Source organism: Salmo trutta, chromosome 28 (assembly GCF_901001165.1).
Source record: "Salmo trutta chromosome 28, fSalTru1.1, whole genome shotgun sequence".
Taxonomy (NCBI): domain Eukaryota; kingdom Metazoa; phylum Chordata; class Actinopteri; order Salmoniformes; family Salmonidae; genus Salmo; species Salmo trutta.
In genome coordinates this window covers 18,347,303-18,359,480 of record NC_042984.1, presented here as the reverse complement: position 1 = coordinate 18,359,480, position 12,178 = coordinate 18,347,303, and the positions used below count along the sequence as shown (strand labels likewise).

Here is a 12,178-nt window from a genome sequence, read left to right as displayed (position 1 = left end):
ATTGTTTTAATCACTTAACTGAATATTAACTTTATTCATCTTAAATTTCCCATTAGAACAGATAATAACATTAATGACGATGTCAGTTGGTTACATTTTGGACGTAGTACCTGCCCCTGACAGAGTCTGGAGGGATCATCTCTAGAGTGTGAGCTGGACCATAGAGATTCACCACAAACAGACTGACAGTGGGGATGGTGGAGCCAGCCTGTACACACACACACACACACACACACACACAATCAGAGTATTAGATTCGTTAGATAATATGACAGGCTGAGAGCTGAGAACATAATCAGAGCTTTCATACATTTTATCATATGAGATCAGTGTTGTTTACCTTGGGGTAAGGAAAGAACACATTGGAGGGATAGACCCCACCCAAGAAGTGAGGTATCTCCATTAGCGGTGTGGCAGAGTTGTTGATGGTGAGGTATGCCAAGCGAGCTCCATCTTTCGACCACCAGTTGGCAGGGTAAGTCAAGAGCACTTCCTCTATAAACAATTTTACAGATGAACAAAGCAATCATGTGTCAAAACTATTTCAAATACACATTTGTTACTCATGGAAGTCCAATTGTTACACATTGAAATAGTGCAAAACATTTATCAAAGCCATATACTATCTGCAATGTCATTAATCTCAGGGAACAGCTTTTAATATGGAAAATCCAATTTTGCAAACAGTTTTTAACCAACCAATCAATGGCTATGTCATCGTGATAGAGGAAGGGTTGGAGTATCTCTTACCCTCGTAAATCCAGTCACTCAGCCCGTTGACCACCAGCCCCTCTCTGCCTGTAGCTGTGAGCCGGAGAGGTTTACTGGTCACTTCTGTCTGGTAGTAGATATCTCCTTCAAACACATAGGCCTGGCAGCAACAGAAACAGTACTAATCCATTACCAAAGCAAGGCACAGAGTGCTCAGTGTTGGCTGGCCCAATCAAATATCTGATTGGCTCCAAGTGGGAATGCATCAGCCAGCCAAGTCACAAGCCAATACATCTCAACTTGCCACTGAAACAGTTGCATTGTCAGTTGAACACAAACATTGCACTGAAAAACACTTTACATTCAAAACACATAACCCAATATTAATCTAAAACAAACACCGTGAAACAAACACTGTGAAATAAATCACAGAAAAAAATCATTATAACTCAAATATTAACCACCGCTGAATAAAGGCGTTATAGATTTGCTGTGGGTCTCAAATGCATTTCTAGCCCACCAGATATTGTTGAGGTGGAATGCAGGATGAGTGAGTAAAGGTGTGTGTGTCTCTATGAGTGAATGAGAGCAGCTGCCTTACCAGCTGGTTCCCCTGCAGTCCCCAGGCTGCGTACTGTATCAATACCTTCTCCCCCGCTGGAGGGTTAAGCTCCAACAGAACCCTGGGACACACACAGACACAGTCCCTCCATTAGGATTCGACTGGCCTCTAAAGCCACTTGTGGATAAAATAATGTAGAGAGAAGATCAGTCCATGCTTGTTTGTAAGCACTTGAGAGATGTCGTAAAAAAGACACGATGCAAATGCTAAAACCAAACAGACTGAGGTCGGTCATGCAATAAGACCTCTTTCAATGCATTGAAACAACACTCTTATCCTCCTAAAAACAGGCAGACATATTGCGGCACCACATTCCCAGGCATTTCATAGTTTGTTGGAGAGCAGGTCATTCTGAATTCCTTTAATTGGCATTAGTGCTTCTCATACTGTAGACCCAAGGCCCAAGCTTCCATCGACAGACACAGGAGCGCCCTTCCTCACTGGTGGGCCAGCAGATAGGAATCTCTGATAGTAAACTTAGAGTTGATGTTGACCAGCCAGAGAGGACAATTACTGTATAAGAGTAATGGATGTCTGACATAACAGATGAAGTTTATTCAGATGAAAGAAATACACATTTGGTGGTGCTTGGCCAGTCGAGGCCAGGGCCCACTTGCGTCAGCAATGCACATGCCCAGTGCAGCCCATGCATTAGCATTCATGGTTCTACTGTACCTACCCTTTAGCCACATTGTAGATGGCATAAGAGGCTGTGAAGGACTGAGAGAAAATCTGGAAGAAGTAAAGGAGATGATGGGCACATTGGTCCCAGAGTTACACAAACACTCAATCACACACACACACACACACAGCCCTGAAAAACTATAATTAAATGTACAGTTAGACCATAAGACAATCTAAATATGCAAATGAACAACAATTGGAAGTCAGTGGCCAGTCCATGAAACCAGGTCAGCAATTCCATCAATCACACGCATGCTGGCCTTCTAGGCAGAGTTCCTCTGTCCAGTGTGTGTTCTTTGCTGATCTTAATATTTTATTTTTATTGGCCAGTCTGAGATATGGCTTTTTCTTTGCAACTCTGCCTAGAAGGCCAGCATCCCGGAGTCACCTCTTCGCTGTTGACATTGAGACTGGTGTTTTGCGGGTACTATTTAATGAAGCTGCCAGTTGAGGACTTGTGAGGCATCTGTTTCTCAAACTAGACATTCTAATGTACTTGTCCTCTTGCTCAGGTTGTGCACCGGGGCCTCTCACTCCTCTTTCTATTCTGGTTAGAGACAGTTTGCGCTGTTCTATGCCATCATTACTCGACTCCTCTACAGACTGGTATCCCTTTTATCTTTTCAAAATCATTCAGCGTGATGTCTCTGACCAACTCTCTCAGAACGATCTTCTTCATCAGTCAGGCTTCAAGATGTGTTACTTAACTGAGACTGCTCTTCTCTGTGTCAGAGGCTCTTCACACTGTCAATGCTGACTCTCTCTCCTCTGTTCTCATCCTCGTAGATCTATCCGCTGCCTTTGACACTGAACCATCACATCCTCCTCTCCAGCCTCTCAGAGCTGGGAGTCTCAGGTTCTGCACACTCTTGGATTGTATCCTACCTGGAAGGCCTCTCCTATCAGGTGATGTGGAGAGGGTCTGTGTCTGCACCATGTACTCTCACTACTGGTGTCCCCCAGGGCTTTGTTCTAGGCCCTCTCCTCTTCTCTCTATCCACCAAGTCACTCAGCTCCATCATATCCTCACATGGTCTCTTCTATCATTGCTATGTGGATAACACTCAACTACTTTTCTCCTTCTCCCTTCTAACACCCAGGTGGCGACATGCATCTCTGCGTGCCTGGCAGATATCTCAGCTTGAACTTCGGCCACCTCAATCTCAACAAGACGGAGAAGCTCTTCCTCCCGGGGAACGCCTGCCCGCTCCAAGACCTGTCCATCACGGTTGACAACTTCACGAACTTCCCAGAGTGCAAAGAACCTTGGCATGGCCCTGGACAGCATCCCTGTCGTTCTCTGCAAATATCAAAGCAGTGACCTGCTCCTGCAGGTTCATGCTCTACAACATCCGTAGAGTACAACCCAACCTCACACAGGAAGCAGTGCAGGTCCTAATCCAGGCACTTGTCATCTCCTGTCTGGAATACTGCAACTTGCTGTTGGCTGGGCTCCCCGCTTGTGCCATTAAAACCCTGCAACTTATCCAGAATGATGCAGCCCGCCTGGTGTTCAATCTTGCCAAGTTCTCCCATGTAACCCCGCTGCTCCGCACACTCCACTGGCTTCCGGTCGAAGCTCGAATACACAACAAGACTATGGTACTTGCCTATGGAACATCAAGAGGAACTGCCCCTCCATACCTTCAGGTTATGCTCGTACCATACACCCTGACCCTCGCACTCCGTTATGCCACCTCTGGTCTCTTGCCCCTCCCACTCCTACGGGAGGGCAACTTCCACTCAGCCCAGTCCAAGCTCTTCTCTGTCCTGGCACACCAGTGGTGGAACCAGCTTCCCCCTGGAGCTAGGACAGCAGAATCCCTGCCCATCTTCTCACAGCACTCCCCTCAGATGAGGGTCTGAGCCAGAGGAGTTGACTGTTATTTATTTGTGTGTGTGCGCATGCGTGTGTGTGCATGTGTGAGGGTGTGTGTAGCATACATGCATGTGTGTTACAGTTTGTGTGAGTGGGTGTGTATGACCGTCTGCATGGCCTTTTAAAACTCAAATACACTGCAAGTTTGCATGTCCTGCTGTGCAGGAAAGTTCTCAGCAACAAAAGGGTGATCAAATTAAGATCCTACATCTGCTCAACCTTGTGTGTGTGTCTAAGAGAGAGAGAGGGAATTAATTCTAATGTGGAGTAATAAATCCTTCCCCATTGTTCCAACAGATTTCTCTGCTTGTCTCCCCCCATTACTATATCCCCAGCTCCAAATGGAGGAGCCATGCTGTAAACAGACCAGAGTGTGTGCTCACGTGGGACATGGTGACAATGGGACAGTAATGAGATACAACAGTACTTGTATAAGGTGAGATATTGATAGGTATTGTTGCGCTGCAGTACACACCATAAATAAGGATAGAATTCTTCCCCCAGCCCATTTTTTTGTGCAAAACATACATTTCTCTCTGGTAGTGCCTCAACATGCTGTACAGTCATGGACAAAAGTTTTGAGAATGACACAAATATTAATTTTCACAAAGTCAGCTGCCTCAGTGTCTTTAGATATTTTTGTCAGATGTTACTATGGAATACTGAAGTATAATTACAAGCATTTCATAAGTGTCAAACGCTTTTATTGACAATTACATGAAGTTGATGCAAAAAGTCAATATTTGCAGTGTTGACCCTTCTTTTTCAAGATCTCTGCAATCCGCCCTGACGTGCTGTCAATTCACTTCTGGGCCACATCCTGATTGATGGCAGCCCATTCTTGCATAATCAATGCTTGGAGTTTGTCAGAATTTGTGGGTTTTTGTTTGTCCACCCACCTCTTGAGGATTGACCACAAGTTGTCAATGGGATTAAGCTCTGGGGAGTTTCCTGGCCATGGACCCAAAATATCGATGTTTTGTTCCCCGAGCCACTTAGTTATCACCTTTGCCTTATGGCAAGGTGCTCCATCATGCTGGAAAAGGAATTGTTCGTCACCAAACTGTTCCTGGATGTTTGGGAGAAGTTGCTCTCTGAGGATGTGTTGGTACCATTCTTTATTCATGGCTGTGTTCTTAGGCAAAATTGTGAGTGAGCCCACTCCCTTGGCTGAGAAGCAACCCCACACATGAATGGTCTCAGGATGCTTTACTGTTGGCATGACACAGGACTGATGGTTGCGCTCACTTTGTCTTCTCCGGACAAGCTTTTTTCCGGATGCCCCAAACAATCGGAAAGGGGATTCATCAGAGAAAATGACTTTACTCCAGTCCTCAGCAGTCCAATCCCTGTACCTTTGCAGAATATCAGTCTGTCCCTGATGTTTTTCCTGGAGAGAAGTGGCTTCTTTGCTGCCCTTCTTGACACCAGGCCATCCTCCAAAAGTCTTCGCCTCACTGTGTGTGCAGATGCACTCACACCTGCCTGCTGCCGTTCCTGAGCAAGCTCTGTACTGGTGGTGCCCCGATCCCGCAGCTGAATCAACTTTAGGAGACGGTCCTGACGCTTGCTGGACTTTCTTGGGCGCCCTGAAGCCTTCTTCACAACATTTGAACCGCTCTCCTTGAAGTTCTTGATGATCCGATAAACGGTTGATTTAGGTGCAATCTTACTGGCAGCAATATCCTTGCCTGTGAAGCCCTTTTTGTGCAAAGCAATGATGACGGCACGTTTCCTTGGTAGGTAACCATGATTGACAGAGGAAGAACAATGATTCCAAGCACCACCCTCCTTTTGAAGCTTCCAGTCTGTTATTCGAACTCAATCAGCATGACAGAGTGATCTCCAGCCTTGTCCTCGTCATCACTCAAACCTGTGTTAACGAGAGAATCACTGACATGATGTCAGCTGGTCCTTTTGTGGCAGGGCTGAAATGCAGTGGAAATGTTTTTGGGGGATTCAGTTCATTTGCATGGCAAAGAGGGACTGCAATTAATTGCAATTCATCTGATCACTCTTCATAACATTCTGGAGTATATGCAAATTGACAACATACAAACCGAGGCAGCAGACTTTGTAAAAATAAATTTTTGTGTCATTCTCAAAACTTTTGGCCACGACTGTATGTTATACCAGCACCCAGTTGTCTGTAACTGCAGAGCAGACTCAACTCTCCATTTTCTTTACCCTTCTCTCTAAATTGCACAGTCTTACATTTTAGTAATTTAGCAGACACTCTTTTCCAGAGCAACTTACAATTAGTGCATTCATCTTAAGATAGCTAGGTGAGACAACCACATCACATTTTCTCTCTTGGCAGTTTCCACCTGTCTAACTCCTGCTGCATTTCCTCATCTCCATCCATCCTCTCCTTCCCCTCTTTTTGGGTCAAACAAAGGGAATAATTCTCATAAGCACTGACGCACACATACATATGCACACGCCTAATTAGTCTGACTACAGATGTAGGATCTTCATTTGATCATCCTGTTCAGAATTTTAAAACATGTAGTGTATGAGGTTTAAAATGTCTTCTGAAGTTTCCGAATTCACATTTCCTGTTTTTATTTTCCTGCTGTGGCATACTGGATCAAATTAAGAACCTACATCTGTAGTCACACTCGAAAACAATTAGTCTGACTATTGAGGATTTTAAGGAGTGATTTAACCCCTCTGCTACATAGGAACTTTGTTCTCTCCCATATGCAGCCCCCACCATCCCTACTCCTAACAATATCCCCCCTTTCAAAATAAATGTATTTCCACCCACTAGGCACAAATCTCCCTCAAAGCCCCACCAGCTACATCTAGCTAATATGAAATCCAGGGGAGAAGCCTTTCAACTTAACAAACAGCCCACTAATCCATTTCCCACCACTGCAGCCCTCTCCTCTAAGCATCCATCCTCCTGATTCTTTTACACCCCTTCTGATTGACTTCCATTGGACAGGATGATCTAAGGGCAACTGGTGCGTATCACATGTTTTTCTCCCTTATCTCTACTGCGGCTCTCTCTATCTCACTTTGCCATTCTCAGCAGCATACAGATCCTCTCCCCAATAAGAAAGCCGGTGCTTGCTGCATACTGCTTCAGTCAGCAGAAACCCCCCAGAGATAGAGAGAAAAGTGAGTTAAAGATAGATAGAAAGACTGAGGGAGTGAGAGAGAAGCAAAGCAGAAAGAGAACAAAAGATAGAGAAAGACTGAAGGTATATCCCCCCACATCCACCAGACACCACACTGTTCACAAACATAAAATTGCACATGTAGCCAGGTGACATACAAGTGTGCATACATCTACTCACTCAAACTCTGTGCATATAGATGGGGATAGAACATCCTGCTGGTGCAACAGTAAAAATGCAAACAGAGAATTGTAGACAAACCAACACACAGGTACTGTAGAGCTAAAACCTATTGATTCATATATCTGAAGCATGTACTGATGCATGTACTGAAGATCATCAGTTACTAGATCGTTCAATCAGACTGAATGAGCTCTGCTATCTATATCTCTCGAGTGGTGCAGCGGTCTAAGGCACTGCTTCTCAGTGCTAAAGGCGTCACTACAGACCCTTGTTCGATTCCAGGCTGTATCACAACCGGCCATGATTGGGAGTCCAATAGGGCAGCGCACAATTGGCCCAGCGTAGTCCGGGTTTGGCCAGGGTAGGCCGTCATTGTAAATAAGAATTTGTTCTTAACTGACTTGCCTAGTTAAATAAAGGTAAAATATATACATACACACCATCTAAAAAGCAATATTAACGTGCAAAAAAATTATACTTGTTTTTGCTTCCCCATTTTACAACAGTGCTAACCTGATCATCAACTACTAAATGAGGAGAACAGATCCTAGAGGAAAGAGAGAAAGAGAGAGTGAGGGAAAGAGGATAAGAGAGAGGGGAAGAGGGAGAGAGAGGATAAGGGAGAGAGAGGGGAAGAGGGAGAGAGGATAAGGGAGAGAGAGGGGAAGAGGGAGAGAGGATAAGGGAGAGAGAGCAGATTATATACAGTCAGAACAGCCATTTATCTGTGCAGGGCTTTTTAATAAGGCCAAAATTGTGCTGAGGGCTTATTTTTTTCCTAATCATTTTTTTCCTCCGCTCCCATTACCTGTATATTACACCTTTTGCTCACTCCTTTGGAGAAACAGGAAACTATGTATTAAGCGAGCGGTTATTTACAGAAGGAGTGGGTCGGGGGGGAGACAGAGCATGCATGTGTTGTTAGAGTTGCTTGTTATGCTGGGGTTTTTCTCAAACCACCTGCAAGTGTGCATTAGACATTAGACTCTCATATAAGCTTCTCCTTTACATTCCCCGCCGGGCGATTTCATTACCGCATGCAGCTCCAACTTTACCACACTCTCTCTCCCTCCCCCTGCCCTGTAATCTACATCAAACTCTCTCTCCGCCATTCATACCCTCCATCCTTCTACACCCCTTCCCCCATCATTACCCAGTCTGAAGACTGCCAGTGATTTCACTAGTGGCTGTTGTTTGAATAGCATGTAGAGCAACAGACTGCTGCAGTACTGTAGCGGCATCACTAGTTTCCCTTTCTCTTTCTCTCTCCCTCTCCCTCCCTCAATCTTTCTCTCTCTAACTGTTTCATAAGGGGATTTAGTGTAAAGGCTGGATTAGAATGCATGGCATCATTGTACGACAGTAACAATGCAGTTGGGAAATAGACCTGTCATTAGTCGCAAACGGAAACAGATTTGACTCAATTGATTTTCTCTGATGGTCTGGAATCAGTTTGTGGCGTTGCTGTGTAAAGCTAATGTGTTCAATGAAAGCGAGTGGGAAACCCTTGTTGCGATCAAATCATCTTTGTTGTCTTTGGAGAATTGCTTTGACAGTGAGTATGATTATTGATGAAGATTGACACCGTAAAAGAGATGGTTCTTCTGAGTATTTTATTTGGTCATAACCAGAGTCACTCACCGGTTGAATGTTGTATGCAAACAGGACAAACCTCTTGTCTGCAGACACATGGAACTTTGTGTAAGTCAAATCCTGTAAAAAACATGGTGAGATAAACATGTCATCAACATGCCTAGATCTAATATGAGCCTTAACCTTCAAGAACAACATCCCTGGAGCTAAGTAGTTATAGATAATGTCAGAGATGGGAAGCCACTTGGGAAGCCACTTGGGAAGCCATGGCCATAGTTACAGTAGGTCTGCCTATATCCTTGAGCAGAATGCTAATTACTGTTGTAGGCTTACAGCTACAGTGTGGGATTAACATAGCAACAGAGATGATACACCAAGTGAGAATCTGGCAAGAGCCGGAGAGGAGACGACATCTCCCCATCTTGACAACAGAACCCTGCTTAGCTCCTAGGCAATGACCCACATAAGTCTGTCAGTATCGCACAGAGCCAGGCGGTGTTGTTCAAAGTGAGGCTCTTGCTTGAAAAATCTCTTTGAAGCCGTATGTTGAAGGCTTCAATTGAACAGTGAGGGAACCAAATAGACCCAAAAGAGCTTAAACTGTCACGGCCTCTGCATATCTATATAACTGTATAGTTACTACTGCTCTCTACTGTAATAACAGTCATTCTATAGTTCTTTCTTCATCTGGGAGGACCACTCAGTCTCTATTGAATTTGTCCGGCTGACTCCGTATATGAGCCGATCAATAGTGGAATACAGCTCCTCTCCTGCGTGGCCGTTACGGGCCATTACTCACTAAAGAGCTGTTGTCCAGCAGGGTAGCTGTGATGTTGGAGTGGAGGCTGTAGGACAGGACATGACCCTCTCTGGTTCTGAGAGCAACCTCATTCTCTGGAAGGGACAACACAGGCCGAAGGGAAATGGTTACCTTTTGGTTGGTTCACTCAATATAACATGAATGGGAGCTTGCCTTGGCTTCCCTATACATGTTCTATCTCGTTCCCCCGCTTCAGGGTATCAAGGCTCTTACCATCCAACCAGGTCACACAGGGGTCGTGAACTGTATACTTCTCACTTTCCAGATCCTCCATGGTGAGACGGGATCGCAGAAACAGGTGAGACTCATCTTCCAGAGAAAGAGAGAAAGCGAGAGAAATAAGAAAGTGGGAGAAAACAAATGGGCAAAAACATTCAACTTGTGTTACACCATTTCCACCCGGAATGAACAATAAGCTTCCTCTATCCACACAGAGCCAAGGCACAGCTGGTGCTGCGGCTCAGCTTGTTCTTAGCATAGCAATGGAGTCTCATCTTTTGTCTGAGTCTCTTTTCAATGCAGGGGAATTTTGTATTTGTCAGTGTTGATTTGTTTTGTCAAATTGTGAATGTCATTGTTGATATGTTTATCTGATGGAGAGTCTCTGTACTCACTCCTCCTCCTACTGCATCCTCTCTCCTTCTCTCCATCCCTCTCTCTCTCTGTTCTTCAAGCCTCCTTCTCACTCACCCCCTTCACCCCCCCTTGCCTTTCTCTTTCTCTCACCCTCCTGCATTCTTTTTCTCCATTTCTTTCTCTACATCTTTCATTCCCTCCACATTCCTTCTCTTCCCTCCACATTCCTTCTCTTCCCTCCACATTCCTTCTCTTCCCTCCACATTCCTTCTCTTCCCTCCTCCATTCCTTCTCTTCCCTCCTCCATTCCTTCTCTTCTCTTCCCTCCCCCATTCCTTCTCTTCCCCTCCATTCCTTCTCTTCCCCTCCATTCCTTCTCTTCCCCTCCATTCCTTCTCTTCCCCTCCATTCCTTCTCTTCCCCTCCATTCCTTCTCTTCCCTCCCCCATTCTGTGTTTCATCTTACCAGGTGTGAGCATGATGACTGAAAGGATGACCAGTGATAGAACACCAACGATCACCATCATGGCGATTGCAATGCCCTTCCAGTTCCGGGGTGGACCGGCTGAAGCATGCATGTCCTAACAAGAGAAGCACACACAGACACACACACACAAACACAGTGATGAGTGTAATGTCCACACACACAGCTGAGGGAGAGAACATTAGTGCCGCTTCATTTCCACAGCCTCACAGTGGGGGTTTCTCTCTCAGACACACAGATCTGCGGTGTAGGCAACAGGGAGTCTCTGGGGGAATAAGAATTTCGTACAGCCTCTCACTATGACAGAAAAATTTGTAATTTAGAGTTATTCTCCTTAAAAGCAGAGCTAAAAAGGTTTGCCAGGGAAAATTTTTTAATTAATTGCAGACTATAATTTCTGTCATGGTTTAATTTCTCGAATCTGTCGCCTCATTTCACCTGTAACAGCTTTAAAAAAATGGGGCACATGGAGGTTGGGAGCGGGAAGGGTGGACGTTCCATGAAAGGTGAGTTAGCTACCTAGAAGACCAACATGATGAGGTGTGATGATGGGAATTAATTTAACAAAAAGTTCAAGAACACAAGGTGAAACATAAATAAGATGGAACATTACAGTACAAGAAACAGCTGCTGTAGGAATATTACGTCTGTATATTCTCCTCCAATGCTCCTCAGAGTTCTACTGGAATAAGGGAGCCAAAGTTTCAGTCACGATTAAATACAACTGCAGATGATTCCAAAGTCCTCATATATAGCGTGTGGCTGTCTGAGACAAGACACCTGGGCATTATATTCATTGGAGTGTGAGAGCGCAATCACAATGCAGCCATAAACCTCATGGTCTGGCCCTGTCCTCAAAGCCACAGAGCCATGGCCGGCTGCTGTTTTTCCATCACCCTCACCTTCCCGCAGGCCTTGATGGAGGACGGGAACAGCCATGGGGATTGCTGGTTGACAGATTGCTGATCCTCCATCCAGCCCTGTGTTACACCAGCTGTCTCCGAACCACCACTATACAGCCACTGTTGCACTCACACACACACACACACACACAACCACACACACACACACACACACACACACCTCCACTTATGCAATCTCCAACCTAACATGCTCGCAACCTATCTGCATACTGAAAAAACGTTAAACTTTAAAGACATAACCACAAGAAAAGGGCCAAGGAGCATATTATTGTTACCTGTAGAACCAGAAAGGGAATGATATCTGTATATAGTTCCACACATCATAGGCTAATTTTAAGAGAGAATACTCAACACACGTACAGTATATCATGTTTCATGTTTTGTGTGTACCCCAGGAAGAGTAGCTACTGCTTTTGCAACAGCTAATGGGGATCCTAATAAAATACCAAATACCAAATACTACACCGGCTCTGATACTCTTCAGATGTGGCAGGACTTGCAAACTATTACGGATTACAAAGGGAAACCCAGCCGAGAGCTGCCCAGTGACGCAAGCCTACCAAACGAGCTAAATTACT

General features: G+C 45.0%; 1 protein-coding gene across 3 annotated transcripts in view; it reads right to left on the bottom strand.

Annotated features, from left to right (window-relative positions):
• The window catches only part of LOC115165657 (inactive dipeptidyl peptidase 10-like), a 32,809-nt gene that overhangs the window by 12,171 nt on the left and 8,460 nt on the right, over window positions 1-12,178 (bottom strand). For 2 of the 3 annotated variants that reach the window (XM_029718919.1, XM_029718920.1), the window contains exons 2-10: window positions 10,660-10,774; window positions 9,831-9,926; window positions 9,597-9,691; window positions 8,846-8,917; window positions 2,013-2,065; window positions 1,313-1,394; window positions 751-871; window positions 341-495; window positions 111-208 (exon numbers count right to left, since the gene is read on the bottom strand). In XM_029718919.1, the coding sequence (XP_029574779.1) occupies window positions 111-208; window positions 341-495; window positions 751-871; window positions 1,313-1,394; window positions 2,013-2,065; window positions 8,846-8,917; window positions 9,597-9,691; window positions 9,831-9,926; window positions 10,660-10,774 (887 nt within the window). Of the gene's footprint in view, window positions 1-110; window positions 209-340; window positions 496-750; window positions 872-1,312; window positions 1,395-2,012; window positions 2,066-8,845; window positions 8,918-9,596; window positions 9,692-9,830; window positions 9,927-10,659; window positions 10,775-12,178 lie in introns of those variants that run through there. The other variant, XM_029718921.1, reaches the window with a different exon arrangement.